Source organism: Grammomys surdaster, unplaced genomic scaffold (assembly GCF_004785775.1).
Source record: "Grammomys surdaster isolate TR1022 unplaced genomic scaffold, NIH_TR_1.0 97, whole genome shotgun sequence".
NCBI lineage: Eukaryota > Metazoa > Chordata > Mammalia > Rodentia > Muridae > Grammomys > Grammomys surdaster.
Genome location: NW_021604576.1, coordinates 18175739 through 18197334, shown reverse-complemented (window position 1 = coordinate 18197334; position 21596 = coordinate 18175739). Strand labels below are relative to the sequence as shown.

The 21596-nt window shown below is 40.5% G+C and overlaps 1 protein-coding gene across 1 annotated transcript in view; it reads right to left on the bottom strand.

Moving 5' to 3' along the window:
* Nucleotides 1-21596, bottom strand: part of Mdn1 (midasin AAA ATPase 1) — a 120310-nt gene that overhangs the window by 33031 nt on the left and 65683 nt on the right. The window contains exons 47-70 of the mRNA XM_028779868.1: nucleotides 20936-21084; nucleotides 20411-20622; nucleotides 19747-19967; nucleotides 18380-18493; nucleotides 17785-17917; nucleotides 16789-16904; nucleotides 15509-15642; nucleotides 13942-14096; nucleotides 13659-13779; nucleotides 13206-13416; nucleotides 12699-12927; nucleotides 12281-12401; nucleotides 11550-11720; nucleotides 8776-8990; nucleotides 8040-8427; nucleotides 7253-7362; nucleotides 5892-6597; nucleotides 3317-3478; nucleotides 2908-3181; nucleotides 2119-2354; nucleotides 1621-1716; nucleotides 968-1062; nucleotides 608-729; nucleotides 109-255 (exon numbers count right to left, since the gene is read on the bottom strand). Of these exons, the coding sequence (XP_028635701.1) occupies nucleotides 109-255; nucleotides 608-729; nucleotides 968-1062; nucleotides 1621-1716; nucleotides 2119-2354; nucleotides 2908-3181; nucleotides 3317-3478; nucleotides 5892-6597; nucleotides 7253-7362; nucleotides 8040-8427; nucleotides 8776-8990; nucleotides 11550-11720; nucleotides 12281-12401; nucleotides 12699-12927; nucleotides 13206-13416; nucleotides 13659-13779; nucleotides 13942-14096; nucleotides 15509-15642; nucleotides 16789-16904; nucleotides 17785-17917; nucleotides 18380-18493; nucleotides 19747-19967; nucleotides 20411-20622; nucleotides 20936-21084 (4638 nt within the window). The remainder of the gene's footprint in view (nucleotides 1-108; nucleotides 256-607; nucleotides 730-967; nucleotides 1063-1620; nucleotides 1717-2118; nucleotides 2355-2907; nucleotides 3182-3316; nucleotides 3479-5891; nucleotides 6598-7252; nucleotides 7363-8039; nucleotides 8428-8775; nucleotides 8991-11549; nucleotides 11721-12280; nucleotides 12402-12698; nucleotides 12928-13205; nucleotides 13417-13658; nucleotides 13780-13941; nucleotides 14097-15508; nucleotides 15643-16788; nucleotides 16905-17784; nucleotides 17918-18379; nucleotides 18494-19746; nucleotides 19968-20410; nucleotides 20623-20935; nucleotides 21085-21596) is intronic.

Here is a 21596-nt window from a genome sequence, read left to right as displayed (position 1 = left end):
AACTGATAGCAGTTTTTACATGGAGCAAGCTTCTGGCAAGTCACAGCTTCACAGTGAGGCAGTGTCTCACAATAAATAGTGCATCATAAGTGAGGAAAAATTCCTTACCTTTTCCTTCAACTTGTGGCATCAGTAAGACATGACAATGGAAAACCAGCAACATCTGGAGTCGTACATGGAATTCTCCCAGCGAAGATCCTTCAATAAATGCTTGTAATGTGCTCACCAGCAACATGAGAGTCATCTGCTTGTCATCTTTAGAGATACAAAGAGCAAACCACACATGTACTTTCAGCCAGCCTTCCCATCTCTAAAATGCGTGCAGGGCACCAAACAAATATCAATGAAGGAAGGCCCAGTAGGTAGGTACCACATCAAACTGAAGCAAAACTATGTTTCCAGAAACTGACTTCCACATAAAACCTGTTTGTAAGTTATGTATTAAATGCACTCACAACAAGTTATACATTACTACGAAGCAGCTTTTGATAGTAACTACCACTTACACCAAGACAATGTCCACTGAGTTACTTTCTGAATATATAGAATGGCACAGACTTTATGATATAGCTGGTTCTCTAGAACCTATGCAAGTTACCCGCCTTACCTTCCTGCTCCTCTGTGCGTTCCTGCATGTGCTTCTCCAGCATCTGATAGATGGAAAACCAGTGCTTGGTGGATTTCTCAGTATGGCGTCTCATGGTATTATCCAAACTCATTGACCAGCAGCTGACCATAAGGGATGGGTTTAAAAAAAAAAAAAAAAAGTAGAGACATTTAGGTAAATCCATTTGAAATCACAGATTCACAATTGATTTGCTGCCTCAGAAGGTCTAACTATTTAATTAACACTATAAGACTGTATAGCCTGTTTAGTGCTTGCTTTAAACTCCACAGTTAAAGCATGTGCTGCAGCTGCCGAGTTACAGACATAAACCCAGGGGCAGGCAGGACAAAGGGCACTTACTTCAGCTCCAGCTTACGCCACCGAATGATCATCTGACTGACTAGATCAAGATGTTTCCGGAGAGACAATACTCGACTTGCATTCTCCTCCCAATCCTAAAGAAACAGTCACCATTCGTCACTATCATCCAACACCTTAGTCACTTCTTGTGACTAAGTAACATCTAGAATTTTCCTTGAGAGAAGATTACTGGTCCCATAAAAACTTTAATAAACAAATGGTCATGTGATACAACACCAGTAGAGGCAAAAAAAAAAAAAAAAAAAAAAAAAAAGCAGTTTGTGACTGTCAGAATTCCTGCTGCTGGCTCTTTATCCTTGACAAATTCAGCTGATTACTTCCTGTCAAGTAGGAAGACAGCAGACAACTTGGAGGTTGTGGGCATAGAGAATGACTGCAGGCCAGGCAGACATCCTAGCACAGTGAGCTCTTGGGGTCCTGGTTGCTAAGCCCCACCCTCCAAATAGCTGCTCACTCTAGTACCAGCATACCAGTTCACTAGCACTGACCTCATCCCAATTCAGAAAGACCTAGCAAGAATCTTAAATCTTTCTTTAAACCAAACTCTACCTTTCTGTTCTAACATGGATATCAACAGAGAAATCTTGTCCAAATAACAAAAACTAAACAAGGAAAAGTAGGAATCATCTTACCTGTGCCTTTGCCAGAAGGATCTCTAAGCCATTCAGGAGTTTGGAGATAGGACTGGAAAGTGGGAAACCACGAATTCTGTCCATTACAACCAGCAGCTTAAAAAAAAGTTTGAGTATTTCAGCAGAGTTATCAGTGACTGACAATGTAGAGTCGTAACAGGAAGTTTTAATCTATGTTTCACAAATACCTACAAAAACCTGTGGAAGAAAGCTTATGGGGTCGTGGAACTCTAGTGAGGGAAGTCTTCTGTAAGTTGCCTTAGTCTGGAAATAGGACTGACTGACAATTTTATTATTCTTTATATTGAGCTATCATAAAACTTGCTAAAACTGGCATGCTCACCCTGCATGTAGGGAAAACCTCACTGGGTTAGAGGTAAGCCTTTGTTTTTATGTATAAATGTACAGGTCAACATCCCTGGAGACAGTTTGAGACAACATCCTCTGGGAAAACTTGTGTCCTTGGGCAATTCCCTCCTTCCTAGCTGGCTACACTACCTGTTGAAGTACAGGGTGCTCTGGCCAGTCCTGTAGCAGCTGATGGACAGCTTCTGAAAAGCCTTGAAGCACAGGCTGGCACTGCCGTGCTTCTGCCACATTGGGGTGCTGGTAGAAATCATAGGGCCCATCAGGCTTCACAGTCAGGTCTGAGGTAGCTTCCCCACACAGAGTGTTAGAGGAGAGAGTGCAGGCCAAAAGCTGACTTCCCAAGAGCTGGTCATTCAGCTCAACTCCTGTGAACAAGATTGGGGTAAAGTCAGTGAACTCAGAAAGAGAGTTTAACAGTACGTTACAATGAAACAATGAGCTAAGAGAGACTAACGCCTCGTTTGAGTGGAGTAACTGATGAGACCATATGGGAAACTTCATGCAATTAACTGGTATTAACCAGATTCTGAGTCTCAGAAGTGCTGAGTGTTTTAAAAGAGATATGAAATTAGAGGCAAGGTATGTGAGGCATGACGTCACGACGTTTGTACTCCCAGCACCAGAAAAAAATAAAGGAACCCTCATCAACATCCCCCATGAATCTGTTAGGAAAACATGAATAGAAAAGTGGAAACAATTCAAGGAAAACTACCACAGACACCAAGTTTACATCCTTTCTCATAGGAAGCTAATGAAAATTTGCATTACTGCACACTTTTTAATCTATTTCTTCAATTTTCAAGCTACGAGAATTAGGAACTAAAAGAAATTGGGAATTTTGTTATCTTAATTGTTCCGGAATAGCAGTATCATCTCCTCATTTTGACCTCCCCAGAGTATTATTGAGAACTTCCATACCCATCAGAGGGTAGAAGTGTGTCAGCAGAGATGCTCCAGTCTGATAGCAAGAAAGAAACAGGCTGAGGTAGTGCTTTGCTTCATGTGGTGGCACAGTCTGTTGGTACCAAAGGGACCGTGCAAAGCTGAGGCACAACTGCTGATGTATCAGCATCACTGCCTGCATTGAACTCTGGGACAGAAGAGTTGGGTCTGTGGCTGTTTCCTCTTCTCTCCCATCCGAAGCTTTCTTTTTTTCTTCTAATGTTGGTTCCATCAAAATATCTGCAAAGTCCTAAACAGCAATAAGACAATTCATCTAGTTATAGTCAGTAGAAAATGAAGAAGAGGAGAATATACTGTCAAGAGAACAGTGACATTATGACTGAAACACTGAATGTCACTGCAGCCACAGGGCGTATCTTGCTACCTGTTCATGCAGTGGGAACAGTTTCCTAAGCTCCAGTTCTTCCTCCTCCTCCTCACTCAGGGCTGCCCTGCAGCTCCTGCTCCGGTATCTGTATAGGCTACCCTCTTGCTCGGCCTTCTCTTGAGCTATGCGCTCCTGCTCATCCCACTCACTGATGATCTCCTGAAAAGTTACATGGGCAGAAAAAGGAAGCATTCATAAGAAGGTAAGCGAGACTCATCAATCTTAGCTTCTCACAAATATAAGAGTTCCATGGGCCCTCAAACAAAAGTCAACAGCTTAGAAATAAAATCCCATGTAGCAGAGGGTAAACGAGCTTCCTTTCAGGCTGCAGGTCTTCATCAGTTTCCTGGCTTCTTTCTGTATTGTCATAATCTCAAAGGTCTACAAGTCTGCTACAGCACAGCTAATCCTAGTGCCCTTTTTGTTCAAGGGAGTTGACAAAGAGTGCATTCATTTAGTGGGCACTTTGGCAAGTTAGCCTAGAGTTCAACATTGGACTATGCTAGACAGACACTTCTTGAATACCCTTAGATGGGCAAAAACTATAAATGACAATAGGCAGAGACAAGAGTAATCTTCATAGTGAGTTCCAGGCCAGCTAGAGTTACACAGTGAAATCTTGTCTCCAACAACAACAAAAATGTAGTAAATGAAGGACACTAACATAGTATCAAGTGTGGCTTTTCGTTATTGTTTGGTTTAAGTATTTTTAAATTAAAATTTAATCAAACATGTATTTATGTTTGTTTGTTTTTGCCTGCTTGCCTGCATGCCTGTGCACTGGGTGTACAGTACTCAACAAGCCCAAAAGAGGGAGAAGGATCCCTGGAACTAGAGTTAAGAATGGCTGTAAGCCACCACATAGGTGCTGGCAATTAAACTCAGATTCTTTGATAGAGCAACCAGTGCTCTCAGTCTCTGAACCATCTTTCTAACATCCTCTTTTCTTTTATTTTAAAAAAGTCTCATATATCTCAGGCTATCCTCAAACTCCGCATGTAGCTGCAATTGGACTTGAATTTCTCCTGATCTTCCTACCTCTTCTTTGTTAGTGCTGGAATTAACAATTGCCACCAACTATTTTTATTTTGTTTTTTTTCCCGAGTCAGAGTCTCTCTTTGTAGCCCTGGCTATCCTGAAACTCTCTCTGTAGACCAGGCTGGTCTATCAAGTGCTGGGATTAAAGAAAGGCATGTGCCACCACTGCCCAATGCCACCATGTATTTTTAAGAGTTGAAGAAGCAGCATTTATCATTAAAGAAACATATTTAAGTTAAATGTCTAAGAAGTAGGTTTAAACATTTTAAATTTTTAAAAGATTCAGTTTTGATGTGTTGAGTGCTTTGCCTGTAGTCATGTAACTGTACCATGTGCATGCCTTGTGCCCTTGGGAGGCCAAGAGAGGACACTGAATCCCCTGGAACCAGAATTACAGGCATTGAGAGAGGCCATGTGGGTATGGGAACCAAACCAAGGTCTTCTAAAGAACAGTTAAGCCATATCTGCAGTTTATTAATGTTTTAAACATAGAGTAAAAACTTAACGGGATCTGAGACAAGGTCTCATATAGCCAGGTAAGTCAGGAACTGGCTGAAGTCTGGAATAATCACCCTACTGGGATGATATGCCTGTACGTAAGCATTCAGGTTTAGGAGGTGCTAAAGAATCAAACTCAGGTCCTATGGTGTGCTGGGTCAGCACTCTGCCCACTAAGTTATACTTCCAACATAGTTTAATCTTTGTCCTATAATCCTGGTCTCTAGGTTACCCAAAGATGTAAGACTACTTACTATGAGATACACATTGTTTTCCCCTTCAAAATAGTAAAAAAAAAAAAACCCAAAACAAAACAAAAAAAACCCTTAAATATGTTAAGTTACTTAATAGCATGAACATATAGTAGAAAATTAGCAACAAAATACATGATGAATAAATAATACAGTGAGCAGGAATGACCACCAAATGCTATTAAGTTTGAAATTAAGCAGATGAACTCATTAGTGTCTTGCTGTGAGTCTTATAGCTCTAGCAATCTGAAGGCAATCAAGCTCCATGGGCAGCCCAGAATTCACCCTGACCATCATATTCTTTTTATTTCTGAGTACTGAGTCACTAATGCTAGAATATTAAGTTTTAGCAAGCTGTTCCTACAAATGAAAAAAAAAAATCAGCAAACCTGAGGCATATAATTTCAAAAGAAAAAATGCTTGTAATATGCACCACAAAGGAAGGCCTAGTTAATCTTTTAAAAGATTGAGGGGACCTGGCCATGAATGCTATGCTAGCACACACCTGTAATCTCAGTATTTAAGATGGTAAGTCAGGATAAGTGTCATAAATTTGAGGCTGGCCTAAGTTACATAATGAGTGCTAGGACAGCCAGAGATATAGTAAGACCCTGTCTCAAAAACAACCAAACAGCAACAAAAGAGCATACCCCACCCTACACACTTTGTAGTCAAAGGAAAGAAGAGACAGCATCAGACAAGTGAATACCATTTTCCCAACCACGCTCTACCACTGCAGCTCCCTCAGGACAGAGGGCAGGCAGACCTCTCAGGGACTGGCTTACTTGACACAGATGTCTGAAGAGCAGAAGGGCCCTCTGGTCTAGCTCCCCTTTGCACAGCACATGGGAGCGCAGGTAAAGGAGAGCATTCATCAGTAACTGCTCCCGGGTAGGGTAAGGTTGCGGCTGGCTCTTGCCTTCTTCCTTTCTTGTCGCACGCTTGACAATCAGCTTCCCAATACCATGCAGAACTTCCAAAGAGTTCACTGAGCATAAAGCATCTGCATGAGCATAGTAGGTAGGGAAGCTGGGGCCCACAGACGGGAAAGCTAGCACAGCCATGGCCAGGGCCCCCAGATTCTCTGCACAGACCACATTACTGTGGAGAGAGGCATGGACTTCAGATGTCACTAGCCTCATGCCATGCTGCAGCTGCAAGATGGATGCCTCTAACGGGGTCACAATGTCGGGATACAAGGCATACTCTTCTACTAGTCGCTTCCTAAACTGGTGATGTGACTGCTGCCAAGAGGCCTCCTCCTTTAGAAGGTTCTGGAGCACTTGAGCAGACTTTGGTCCGTCTGCATGGAGGGCCTGAAGAAGCCGCACAAGCAGGTCCTGAACAGCAGTGACCTTGGCGATGCTTGTGACGTAGTGGTGGATCTCTTGCACCAAGGTCTCATAACTGGGAAGGTGGGGTCTGAAGGCCTGTTTTTTTGACAGGCTGTGGACTAAATTCTCCAGCTGACTGATCCTTTGGGGAAGTAACCTGAAGGCAAATTAACACAACATACAAATGCTGTTAAAAAAGCAGTGAATCCAGAAAAGAGAATGAAAAAAAATTATCTGCTAAGGAAACCGGTAGGGGCAACACTGGCAATGATAACAAAAATGGCAATATCTTTAGAGCATTCATGGATTACCACACTTGCTTGATACGTACTTTAAAAGCAGCTTATCACACCCTTGGCTGTCTTGGAACTCATTCTAGACTCATTCTCATGCTGGCCTAAAACACAGAGATCCACCTGCCTCTGACTCCCAAGTGCTGTGATTAAAGTGAGGGTTCCTGTTGAGACCAGAGACCTGAGGCATCAAGATATCCTGGAACTACAGCTGGCTATGAGGCTCTCAATATGAGTGAAGTGAATCCAAATTAGGTCCTCTGCCAGAGCAGTACACATTGAAAACAAAATCACTAAGCCGTCTCTTTAGTCCAGCCTCCTGTGTCTTTTTCTTCTTTTTGAATATACATGTTTTGTGACCACAATGAAGGATCTGGGCTGTTACTGGCCATGTTGTTCTCTGAGATATGCATCACTACCACACTAACATAATTATAGTACAACAGTCAATCTCATACTGTCTTTTCTAAAAACAAGGAGTCAGTTACCCGCCCCTCAACACAAACTTTGCTGCTTTACTTGATGTGTGGATGAGAGTGGCTGGTAATTATGTCGTCTTCCAGGTCTCTTCCAGTTTGTAGGTGGGACAACAGGTTCCGGGTCTTCAGCTCACATTGCAGCTGGTGTAACTATTGGAAAAAAAGGAATAAAAGGTCTTCTGTGGTAAGAGCCATGATCACGCACATGAAGACAATGTTTTGAGTATCGGTAGAGCACTAAGATATCCATCTGAATGAAGCTGAATGACGCAAACACTTGAACCACTCACTTCAGAGCTGTCAGCCAAAAGAAACTGTTTTCCTCATGCCACTAAATTCTTAAGTGTCTACAAACAGCAGTGTAGCCTTCACCCTGTATCAGCTATGGAGGTTCAAAGCAGAGAGTCCCATATTATCTGAATTATATTCACAATCTCTAGGGTCTTGGGTCACAATTCCTCTATTTCTCTGTCAATGCCTACTTTCTCCCTGTTAAATAGAGTCAGAAATCTTAGAGGAAAATGTAGTCCTTATAAGACTCATGAGAGGCTGGGTGTGGTGATGCTCCCATTCAATACAGTACTCAGGAGGCAGAGGCAATCATCTCTGTGAGTTCGAGGCTATCCTGGTCTACAAGGCGAGTTCTGGGACACACAGAGATATCATGTCTAAAATAAACAAATAAAATAACCAAACAAAACATGCCCCCAAAACAAGACTCACAAGACCTCCCAGCCCCTAAGTAGCCTTACAGGGAACAAAGGAGTAAACTATATGCAAACTCAGCCAGCCAGAGAAGGAGCTAGGGCTCTACACCCGCCTCTTACCTCCTCTTGGGCGTATTTGAGCTTATATGCCTTCTTCACTGCAGGGTCAAAGTGGGCCCAAGGAAGCCAGGTCTGAATCTGGAGTAAGCCAAGGCTCACCCAGAGCCTCCCACGACGGGCTGCTTCAGGAAGGTTCTGCTTACTCTCCCCTTCACCAATAAAGTAGTGCAAAGAGGTGAGCAGGAGACAGAGTAGTTCTTTGGGAAGTGCCTCTTGACCACCTATATTCCCCAGAGTTTGGTCCACATGGTGGAAGGCCTGACTGTTCCCAAGCAGCAGATGTTCACAGTTCTGCATGTACTCCTGCCGCTGAGGCGCAGGAAGAAGCTCCGTGAGACCTAGCAGGTACCGGCACAGGACCAGCCCCTGGAGCCGAGAATCTGTGTGTCTGTGGGGACATGACACAGCACTTACAGAGGCACAGTGAATCAAAAAACCTCCCTGAATACATACTATCAATTCAGGAAATAATAATCATAAACTGTTGAGGTGAATTTTTCATGTAATCTTGCATGATTTTCTATGTATTACCCGTTGGCTCAAATATTCTTAAAATACAGGAATCAAACTCACAGCAGCCTGTTATGGATTGCTAAGCAAGCTGATCTATAAAAATGCTACTCTTACTTTCACTCATCAGAATCAGGTATTTGTGACTTAGAAGGAAGTTCCGAATGAGCCCTTGCTACACATGATGGCAGACAACAGCATTAGACTATACTAGGGCGAGAAATACCTGAATTCAGCTACTGAAGGCACAGCCATGTTGGTCCACAGCAATGAACTGATGTCCTGGAGCTGCTGGGCTCTCTCAACCCACTCTCCCAGAGTGACATGTGAGGAAGACAGGAGGGGCAGGCCACTCACATCCCAGGAGCTTGCTCTGCTGCTGTTTGTTAGCACACCAAAGCAGCACTTGGAGAACACAGCTCTGCAGAGGCTGCCAGGGCCCTGAGCAACAAGAGAACCAACTAATTCAGAGATGAAAGCAGACAGAAGAGAAAGGAGACGATGAGAGGGAAGCACAAAACTGTCAAGCTGTCTTCCTTGGACTGTCAATGTAAGACACAAAGATAATTACACATAGCAAGGGTCAGGTGGTCAATGCACAATAGAAAACAACAGTACATGCCACATAACTCTTGAGAATCCATAAGGTTTATCATTAGAAACTTGGAGAGAGGTTTTATAAATAGTATGAAGTGGCCCCAGTTACAACAAAAATACTGAACACATAAAAATAGTTCTGTGAACATCTATAGAAATAAGGTGTATAAAAAGATGGCACTTCAAGCAAGAATGGACAGGATCCATCATTTGTAGACCATGAGGAAAAAAACTGCTTTCCTACCACAGAAAACAAGATATACCAATAAGGGGGCTGGAGAGATGGCCCAGCAGTTCCTAGCATCCATAACAGGCAGCATCCAGATGCTCTCTGACCTCCTCATATGGTATATGTAAACTCATACAAACATATACATACAAAGTAAATAAATAAGCAAATAAATAAAAATATACAGATAAAATTAATGTAAATATAAAATGAAGACACAGGAGAAAATATGGGAAAATTATTTTTACCCTACAACTGCTAAAAGAATTTTTAAGAGTTTAATACAAAACACAGAAAACTAGAAGAAATTGGAATATCTGAAATCATAAAACTGAGTGTCACAAAACAAACCTTATAGACCACAGAAGATTAGAAACACACTTCCAGTCATACTGGGAAACCATTACTACTCGTATCCATAAAAAGATCGCCAATAACAAAAATTGTATTCAACAATCTCATGTTTTCTAATTGGAAAATGAAGTCTCATCATGTGTCTGTGTATGTGTGAGTTTCTCATGCTTTTTCTTTGTTTTTGTTTCTTTTCCTGTTTGTTTTATTCTGGTTTGTTTGTTCTTTTTTCCTTGTTCTTGGAATATTTTTCTTAAAAAAAAAATTTTTTTATTTTATGTATGCAAGCACACTGCTGCTCTCTTCAGACACACTAGAAGAAGGTATCAGATTCCATTACAGATGACTGTAAGCCACCATGTAGTTGCTGGGAAGTGAACTCAGGAACCCTGGGAGAGCAGTCAGTGCTCTTATCTGCTGAGCCATACCTCCAGCCCACTGTTTGTTTCTTTTCTAAATAGAAAGAAGGCATGGAGTTTGAAGGGTGGGAGGACCTGGTATGAGATGAGGGAGGGGAAATCATGATCAGAACATACTATATGGGGGGGGGGGATATTTGTTTTGAATAAAAAGTACAAAGAAGAAAACAAACAAGACTTAAAGTCAGGAGAATGAAATGATTGGCTAAGGGCTAGAGGTGTGACTAAGGGTACCCAGCACATACAAGGCCTTGAGTTTGATTCCCAGCACCATGGTGGGTGGGGTGTAAATAACACTTGAAAAAATATAATCTTTGTAAGCATTATCAAAGAAGATATAAGTTATAATCAAGTACTAGCAATTAGACATGTTGGTAATACCTACACAGTAAGCATATAGAAAATAAGTCCTCACACAGATTGAATCTCAGACCTTTCTGTGCTAGAATAATGTCAGTTCTGTTCAATGTCAACTGTCAACTAAAGAGAATCTAGAATGACCTGGGAGAATAGCCTGTGGGAATGCCTGTGGGAAACTGCATTAACTGTGTTAATGAGCCATCTTGATTATGGGCAGCTAAAAGAAAATTTTCTTCTTTTGTTTTGCTTCTGTAAAGGTATTTCCTCGCAGCAATGGAAAAGAAGTTAAAACTAATCATGGACTTCAGGATTTCTGTCATCACTAATTCCCTGCATACTTAAAAAAGTAGAAAGCAGGACACTCTGCTTTAGGAACTATTAAACAAATATATACACCATATGTATCTTAATTTTATGTGTGTATTTATTTTTTAACAAGTGGCTCTTCTGATTAAGGGTTAAAATACTAATTCTAATAACTTACTAATAGTAATGCCCAGACAAATAGGGCTGGAGAGAGAGCTCAGAGTCTGCACAGTGACCTCCAGGCCAGGCAAGGTTATATAGTGAAACCCTATCTTCAAAAACCAAAAAAGTAAAAAAGAAAATACATAAATAAACTCTACAATGCTGAAATAAAAGGAAGAGTAAGCTGGATAAATTTTCATGCCATATTTATGAATAAAGAAAGAGTTCTTAGATATGTAAGTAAATGCAAGGATGCATTATATATATACACTTCTTTGTAGTTTTGACTATTTTATGATTAGGAATGAATTAGAGACTTTGGTATCTTATGAAATTTGTTTCACAGGCAGGCTAGTTTTGAACGTACCATTCTCTTGCTTTGGTTTCCTGACTTCTGAGACTTCAGGCATGTACACAGCAAAACTTTTGTGACTTAAACTCAGAATTACACAAGTCATTCATGATTTGGACAGTATGCTTAATACTCTCCCCAGAAAACAATGTATCACAATCACCTATGTAAGCCAACTGGTACACAGAAAGAACAGGTATTTGTATGATTTTTAGCCAACAAACCTTCAGTGTGGAGTCCCAACGGGACCTGGGCACTTCCTGTGGCTGTGCATTAGGCAGAGGACTCCATGTCAGCCAACACTCTGGATTTGTGGTAACTGGACTGCTCCAGGAAGACCCAAATGTAGAGGTAAATAACTCCGACCATAAACAAGAAACTTCTTGAGCCGACAACTAGAGATTAAGAGTTAGGTAAAGGAATATTTGAGAAAGCTTCCATGAAGCAAAGTTATCAAGCCTGCCTGCCTGCCTACCACAATACCCAACAATACTCAATAGTAGTTAAAGTGACTAATCCTAAACTTCCTATTTTCAACACCTCTCAATTATCTTGGTGAAGTTATGTAGGGTGTTTAGTTTTATAAACTAAGATGAGATGTTTTATAAACTTGTGTAGAAAGGAAAATAACACACAACTGTGAAATCAGCAAGGGAAATACATAAAACATGATCCCTCAAAAAAAATTGAAGGTTGTTCTAAAGGAATTATATTAACCACATTTTACCATAATTCAAATTAAACATTGGAGTAAAGAAAACATGATTTTTTAGCCAAATGGGAATTTTTAAGCAGTCAATACTTTTATATCATTTATTGGAAACCAAACTGCAGAAGTTGAAAATTCAAGTTCACAATGTGGAACTCTGAAAGTACAATGTCCAGCAGAAATCTAAGACAGAGAGATAACCAAGACAGAAGGAGGCTTATTTCTCTCTTGATTTTGGTTTTTTACCTTCTGAATATGCAGTACAGACCAAAGATTCCAAAGCTTCTGAGGTGCAATTGGTGTGTGCTTAAGACAAAATGTGATGTGATGACGTATCTCCTCATCCATCTGCTGATGTTTGCTTGGCCTATTCCAAAAATAAACAGGGAGAGGATTGAGTGTGAACCGTCAACAACTACTGAAGAACTACCTTTAGAGAGAAGGTGGAACACACAGCCTACAGTCCTGGGAAACACCTCACGGACTCCATAAACTCCAAAGCAATCCAAGGAAAAGATTTGTCTTACCAAAATGGCAAGAACTTCCCTGAGCCTCAGCAATCACTACTCAACACAAAATAATACAACAAGATAATAACCCACAAGATAATACAAAAAGAGAATCTGTCCCTCTCAAGAGAGTAACAGGAAAAAAAAGTGTATACCTTCTCAGACAAGCCTGTGCTATAAAATCAGCTGTCAGTCTATACTGCCACAGCATAGCCAGGTACTCAGTCGCAGGCCACAGCTGAACACGCCTGGTGAGGTGGACTAAAGAGCCGAGGTCTGGTTGGGATGGGGAAGAAGCTTCATGAGCCTTCTCCAGAAAGCCACGTGAAAGTCCTCTGGTTGTTAGTTCTGAACACTGAGTGTTCACAAGATTCTTCAATTCATCTTCAATTCCAATCAGAAAGACATGTATTAGAATAACATAGTCTAAGTCCAAGGTCTATCTAGATTCCCAACATCTGGCAGCATGGCTGTACGTGCTATCAACCCAAGTTCAACAGCTGGCTGTTCAACCCAAGTTTCGAGTTTCCCCAAGTCCAATCATATTAACTTCTACACATCTAATGTTGTATCTGACTGATACTTTTGAAGTTGAGTCCAACAGGCAAACTTTATGAGCAACAGAGAAGACACTCAGCAAATCAATTACCAGAAAATATTACCTAAATTGACGTCTTCCAGAATGTTGGCTCTGAGGATCAATCCCCAGGCCTGTAGGAGACTTTTCTTCAAATTCCATTCAGAAGCAACCACTTGGAGACGATTAACGTCTTCTTGCCACCCACACTCCCCAAAGACAGGCAGCTGTTCTCCGACAGCAAGGGTTCTGTTAAGGGCTTGCAGCTGTAAAAAACAGTCCACTACCAGCTTGTCCTAAAATAAAACCAAAGAGAGCCGACTCAAGAGGTGAAGGACAGTTTGTTTCAGTAGCCTAGACACACAGTTTGTATACTCCAGTTGCTTTGGTAGACTTTAAGGTAATAAAGCTCGACCCAGCCTCAAGTGAATATAAGGTAGCACTTTCTTATGAAATAAATGGTTAGCTTTGGAGCAAAAGCAAGTCCACTTGAGTTTTCAGGTTTAGGGGAAACATGATCACATGTTTCTAGGCATACCTTAAAAGGGAATGGTCGTCCCAGGAACGCCTGCAGCTTCTTCACACCAGCAAAGCTGCCAGCAGGGCTGCCCAGACAATTGTGGATGTGCTCGGAGACCATCTGCACCTCTTTATAGTATCTTCAAAAAAAGGGGAGGAAATGCTGAGTACTAAAGAGAAGTCTACACTTTTGTACTTTAATGTATTTAGGAAAGCCAAAGAAGTACACCAAGCAAGAGGATATGGTTTTCAATTCAAAATTCTCTTATCTTTTAGCATCACTGCTTGAAATAGGGTCTTACTTGTCTTCATGATTCATGAGTTGGGGGATCTGATGGATCAAATGTTTGGAAACCCAGTGCCAGTGGAGAGCAAGCAAAGCCAGACCTGAAGCATCTACTGTCACTGCATCAGCCACAGTCCAAAACCGGTCCCGCCACTGCACAGAACCTAAGATCTTAAAACAAAATAAACCATGACTATTGTTTGTAAAAGACATACAACATGTTGGGCATGGTGTTGCAAATCAGTAACCTCAGCACTTGGGAGAGCAGGAGGATTGTGAATGAGTTCAAGGCTAGCCTGGGCTACAAAGTGAGACCTTATCTCAAAAACCAAAGACAATCCACTACCAGTTTTACCTGAAGTAAAACCGAGAGAGCCTAACATTAGTATAAAGCTAAACTGGAATACTTCTAGGCAGACAAAGTAAAGGTGGTTCACAGTTTATCCAAACCCCTGTCAGGGTTATGAAGAGCCACCAGAACATTCCTGTTGTAAGTACTAGTATTCCCTTTCCAACCTCCTGAGCTGTTAAGAGGCCAACTGCACAAGACTAACAGCAGGAGGAGACATGAGACCCAGCCTTTGTCTTTGAAGCTATTAAGAGTAGTTACTAGTTACTAAAGCTCTTCTCACCAATTTCAACCTAGAAAACTTTATCATTCATGTTAACAGACTGTATTTGACATTCTATACATCAGTTCCTAAATGGTCCTTAATACTGACAGAATACAACCATACAAACAAAAAAAAAAACCTTTCTGTGGTTTTTGATAACCTTTATGGGAAAGGGGTTCTATGGCTAAAAAGTTTTACTAGATTTACAAGAATAAACTGGAATTAAAATGTTATTTAACCCATATGTAAAAATGATATATAAGAAACTTTGGGTAAATTAGCATATAATTGTAAAACTCAAAGGCACACTGAGGCAAAGGGATAAATTGTAGAACATTGCTAGAAGAGTATTACTTAGCCATAAAAATGAACAAAGTACTAATACATGGCTGTAAGTTGTGTTGGTTCTAATGAGAATGGTCCCATAGGCACATATATTTGAATGTTTGGTCTCCAGTTGGGGGACTATTTAGGAGGGAGTAGGTGTAGCCTTGTTGGAGGAACTAGGGGTGGGCTTTGAGGTTTCAAACACTTAAGCCAGGCTCAGTCTCATTTGCTTTCTGCCTCCTACTTAATGGCTAAGATGTAAACTTTCAACTACTGCTGCACTGCCATGCCTGGCTGCCTGCTGCCATGCTTTCCACTATGATATTCATGGACCAATCCTCTGAAACTGTAAGCAATCCCCAATTAAATGCTATCTTTTAAGTTGCTTTGGTCATCCTATCTGTCACAGTAATAGAACAGTAACTAAAAAACATCTCTAAATTAACTAATCAGATCAGAGATCTATAATGTACATTTAGGTTCAATGGCTACATGATTACAGATGGGGTAAGGAGAGGAAAGAAACACAAAAGGACACAAACTTTTAGGGATGAGTAAGTATCTTACTGCTGTATTGGTTTTACAAGCATATGCACGTCGAACTGTACTCTAAAAACACTGAAGGTCAAAGCATTGCCTCACCTTATTGACGTGGGTGTCAGGAACCACCCCTTGGGGAGACTGTACCCAGAGCAGGATTAGGCCATCAATAAACTCAAAAAAAGCAGCAAGATTGGCCACAATTTCATGGGGTGGGCTATGATAGCTTTCTGGATCTTAAAGTAGACACAAATAAAACAATTACATTCCATTAGAGTTAATCTTTAAATCATTTTCAAAATAAACTATAATCTAGTTTTTATTTTCATCTCTAGTATAAAGGTTTATTTGAAAGTTCAAAATCAAAAGCATATTTTGTATGTATTATAAAATTTTGCAGATAAGGTGTAATACCTATGGATGTTAATAATGTCCTAGTGGAAAATGCAAGCTATAAAGCAAAGTTACATATTTTATACCTGTATTTAAATACAAAAAACTGGGGCTGGAGAGATGGCTCAGCAGTAAAGAGCACGTGTTTTTTTTTTCTTGGTTTTTTTTTTCCCAAAAGACATAGCAGCCACATGGCAGTTGATACCAAGGGAACTGATGCTGTCTTCTGACAGCCAAGAGCATTAGGAATGCATGTGATACATATACATGTACGCAAGCAAAACCTACGCATGTGTAAATGCATGTACATATACATAATTTTAAAAAATTAACCAAACAGAAAACACTGGACCAGAGCACATGAATGTGGATGGTGTCTTAGGCATGTACTGCTCAGATAAAATATCAGGACTGAGAGGAACGTTTATTTGGCTTACAATGCTCAGTTCACAGTCCACTGAGAAAACACCCCACAGGCTTGCCCTTGGGCCCTTCTCGTTCAGCATTTTCTTAATTTAGGTTTCCTTTCAAATGACTCTAGTTTGTGTTATGCTGACAAAAATTAGCTTTTAAGACATTTATTCTTTCATATAGTTTTGATTTTTTTCCTAAATGGCATGTCTTTGATTTATAATCTGTAAGGAACAGAGAATTGCTGACTCCCATACAGCCACATGCTCCTGGACAGATATTCTCTGAGCCAAGCAACCTGCTTTTGAACTACTAGTTCTGCAACTTGCTAAATATGTGACCTTGAACTTCTCTGGTTCTAACACATGGGAGCCTACTTAGCTTTCGAGGGCTATTGTGAGAACGCAGCAACAGCATTTAGCTGAGCACTTGGCATAGCATTTGGTAAATCAATACTGAGTATATTTCATATCAGGTCAACAAACCACCAAAGGGAATCTAAAAGCAGCAGCTGCTGAGTATGTCTCCTAGCGCTTGCAATAGCATAACCAGACTACAAAAGGGAAAACGTTTTTTACCTTTGTGAAATTCAAAAGACATCCTCAAAACACTGCTTCTTAACTTTTTACTACCAACAGATAGCAAATTTGCTTCAGTGAAAATCCTCTTTTCCCGGTCAAGATAAATAATTGTCCTACAATGAGATTCAAAATATAGTTACTTACTGGTTAATAGAAGGTCTTTTGAAGTAACTAGTTGGTTTTGGGGAGGTAGAGTGGGAGCAAGTAATACTGCAACTGAACTCGGGCAGTGAGCACACTAGGTAAAAATCCTCTCACTGACCCATAACCACAGTAAAGTAACACTTGGGACCTGGAACCATCAATCCCTACATCTAACCCATTTCTCTTCTGTCTCTGCAAACTCTGGACTGGAGAGGAAGAGTGCAAAGAGTACATGTGGTTGGAAAACACTGGCACGAGGAAGACGACTGGATCCCACTCTACTGTTTTGCCATAATCTGACCGTAACCTGAGCTCTATATAGCGGCTGTCACTGCATTAGTGAGCATAAAGTAGGGTGGTCCCTAGAGTACTAGGAGACATTCGTAGTCATGCAAATCCATCAAAATCACATGTTCGTTATTAGCACACCTTTAGGTAATACATACTGTACTTTGATTATATACTTATTTTAAAAATATTACACTAATGACCAATTATTGGTTAAAAACAAACCAGAACCAAAATGTTGCCTGGCAAAAAGAAAAATGAAATAAAAAAATGAGGGAAAATATATTAGGCTATTTACAGGTGTGTTTACTTAAGTTGCAGGAGTCTCACCTGTCTGCCATATCTGAGGATGAAAACTAAAGCTGACACACCTGAGAGGATGAGAAAATAAAGAGAGGGTACTGGGACCCATTGGCAGAAACACAACTGTCTACCACTAATGCTGAGTGAATACGATGACGTGTAACACCTAATGTTTGTTTCATAAAATTAAAGCCTATGTAACCTGTATCTGACACATAATGGAAAAGGTCACTAGAAAAAGTGTCTAGAGCCACCTACTTGTTTGCAACTGATTCCAAGAGAGCAAAGAGCTGTTCAGCCTGGTCTGATTGTGGATCAAAGTCTAGTGAATTTCTAATGATGTCCAAAGCTTGCATATTCCACCGAGGGTCCAAGGGGATCACAAAGTCATCTAGTTTAAAAAAAAAAAAAGAAAAGAATTATATAATTAACATGCCTGGCCTTAGTTGAGTATTTTTACTATTTCCTGTCAGTGTGAACATGTGATCCCAGCTTTCAAATGAATTAAACAATTAATTATCAAAAAAAGAAACATCAAAGGCTAACTCTTCTCATTAAGGCTTTGTAGTAAAGTAAATGATCCCGTATACTTTCCCTTCAAGTGACATATTTTATGCTGAAAACTCTTTTAATTACCAGTAAACAAAAGAATCTTCAAGTTAGAAGAGAGAGAGAAATCTAAATCATAATGTTCCTCATTTCCCATCAGTTACTCTCTAAGAGCTGAGGGCTGGCAATGCAGTTTTAGACTAGTTCTCATCTGCCACATCATATCTTTGGAGCCATGATGACAGTGGGAGCTGTGGACGTCTCCCTGAAGTTTTCAGGAAGGACCCAGCAGGTAAATAAATACCTGTTGTATTTGTCTGTAATATTTTCAAGACATTACTGACTCCAGCTGAGAGAGAAGTTGAGTAAAATTTCCTAAGAGCAGTGGCACTGGCTTCCAGATGAATCCGCACTGACTCTGTAGAAGGAGAGACATTGTTAAGGTCCAAGGCTTTGCTGTCCGAATGAACTTTGTGCAACGGTGGAACAGTCATGAGAGAGACTGAACTGAGGCTAGGGCAAATAAAGCACTGGAGTTTACAAGTTACTTGACTCCCAAGACTTATGTTCTGTTCATCTATGTTACTATCTCTGGCTAGTGACAATCATATAAAACAATGAAGAGAAAAACATCACAAATTCCCTCTGTATGTATGTATGCACTGGTTTATCAATAAGTTTTCAGGAAGCACAAGGGTTCATATATATTCAGTTACCAAGGTAGATTTTATTGTTTTTGGTTTTTTGAGATAGGGTTTTCCTGTTTAGCCCTGGCTATTCTGGAACTCTCTTGGTAGACCACAGTGGCCTCAAACTCACAGAGATCTGCCTCGCTCTGCCTTCCAAGTGCTCAGAATAAAGGTGTGTACCACCTCTGCCTGAGTTGACATTTTTAAATGGGTATATGTACAGGAAAGATGTTGGACAATCTTGGGTGCTCAGAACCTTCTAACTCCTTTGAGATGGGTCTCTTACTTGTCTGGAATTTACCAATTACGTTACACTGTCCAACAATTCCCAAGCCTCCTCCTGTGTTCTTGATGCTGCCATGACAAGTAATTCTGGAGCTCCCACTTCTGTTTACAAGACTTGCGAATTACCCATTACTAACAAATTTGATATCCTATAATTTACAATGTAGGCATTTTCACTACTACTTTTGTTTTCCTCCTTTGAATAAATAACAAATTAAGCACAGGTTTGGGGCTGAGCACAGTGGTAGAAGCTTTTAATCTCAGCACTTGGGAGGCAGACCTTTCTTTGTGAGTTCTAGGCCAGCCAGAGCTACACAGTGCGACCTGTCTCAAACAAACAAAAAATTGATTGGAATCTTAAGATTCTTAAGGGTAAATAAATTATCAAAAACAACACTATTCTCAGAAAAAAACCAAACAAATCTAAATAACAAATTTAAAAAGCAACATGATGCAATATCTTTTCCTTCTGAACTGAAAAGGACAGTCCCTGAAATACTGAGGCATTTCTCTTGATTCATAGGGTCAGACATCTCCCTAATTGAACAGCTATATAAACAATGCAGTGTCACACATTGTTTTGCTGTTTCTCAGTTATACTTTCAACAGTGTAGTCACAGACTAACATGTCTGCCAAGGCTCTTGAACAAGGGGAACATATGTAACCCCTCTCACCTGTACAAGCTTTGCTACTTACCCAGCCCCTGTGGTATGTTCTCGGCTAAATGACAAAGCCACTTAACTCTGAGCATCCAATCCTGATTGGTTGCTCTTTCTATGAGCAATTTAACAGCCATGGCTAAAACCTCTGGTTCATCGATCCAGCAAGCATCTACTTCCACTGCATTGAACATCAGGTTCTCTGGGCTACAAGTCCGCATAATGTTTTCTAAGTCTTGTAAAGTAAGAGGCTGACTCCTGGAACTCACAGAACAAGAAAAGGTAGAATTAGAACAGTCTTTCACATGACATTTCAAAAAAAAAAAAAAGTGATAATTGGTTTACAAATACCAAAGACAAAAAGACACCTAACTTGTACTTAAGGATGGGGTGTGGCTGACAGAAACATGCTCAGCATGATCAAGGCCTGAACTCAGTCCTAGTATGTGCCTTTGCATTCGGACTGCTTTCTGTGAGCATACACCAGCTATAGCCATAACATCTGGCTCATCAGTCTAGAAGGATCTACTTCTGCACAGGACTTCTAAATACACTTCTAAATACATGAGACTGATAATAAACAGTAAAAATGTGACGGCTAGACAATAAGTGGCCACAAATGCTGGGTGGGCTACACTATGCTTGCCATTCCCAGCAAAACCAAAATCTATCCAAGAGAACACATTGAAGATTCTGCTGACCTTGTCCAGCTGCTAGTTTTGAGGCTCATCCTGTTGAGGCAGTATGCTAGGATCTGCCCATCACTCCGGACAACAGAGAGTCGAGAGTCTTCTGTTGCAAAGAGAGCCGAAGGCACAGAATCTGGCCACAGCCCTGTGGCAAGAATGGAGTGTCCCCAAGTTTCCCTAGCTTGCAGAGATGAAGTATGACTTTCTAGCAAAGCCTGCACAAGCTGTAAAATGAGAAACAGAGTCAAGGGCACTGACAAAGTACTGTCATCAAAATTACCAACAGACAAATGTTTGAGGGAATCTAGGGTTCACTTGTAAACACTTCTCAGACACATTCTACAATAGTTAAATTGTTTGCCAATGTTTTAGGAAAAGAACATTTACATTTAAATTAATTCCAGGAATGTATCTAGATACTAGATCTTTAACTGGAATAAAATAGCAGTCAACTCTCTTAAAAGTTGCAATCCATAGGAGTAATTTCCTCTACCTTAGTGTTACAACTTGGACAGTGGTATGAAACATTCACAGTACCTTCTGGTTTGCTACTGAATGCTGAGAGCCGACATAAACTTCCCAGCATGCTTCAAAAAATGCTTTGTGTAAGCTCAGACCTCGTTGTAGGTACTGAACAATGAGTATGGCTGTGTGACTGAGAGTGGAGACAGATGATGTTGGAGAACCTATAAAGATAAAACATTGTCACATATGATCAATGGCTTTCTAAAATCTTTGACAAAAACCAAAAACCAAAAACCAAAAAAAAAAAAAAAAAAAACCAAAAAACAAAAAAACCTGACAAATATGGGGCTGGAGAGATAGCTCTGCAGTTAAGAGCTCTTCCAAAAGGACCTGGGTTCAATTCCCAGCACCCACATGGTGGTCCCAGGGGATCTGACACCCTAACACAGAAATACATGGAGGCAGAACACGAATGTACAGAAGTAAAAATATTTAAACGACAATAACAACAAAACTCCAAACAAACCAAATATGCTCTGATAAATATGCCTTTACATTAATCTTCTGTACACTGACTCCTAAGCATTTATTTGTTTTATATCTAGGGTCTCCTGAGGGCACAATAGATGTCCAAGAATATTAATATCCCTTGCCCCATCCACTTTCCCCCTTATTCCCTGGCCTCTTGCAGTGAATCTGAGAACTCTTTCACAAGTGTCACACGTATCTTTAA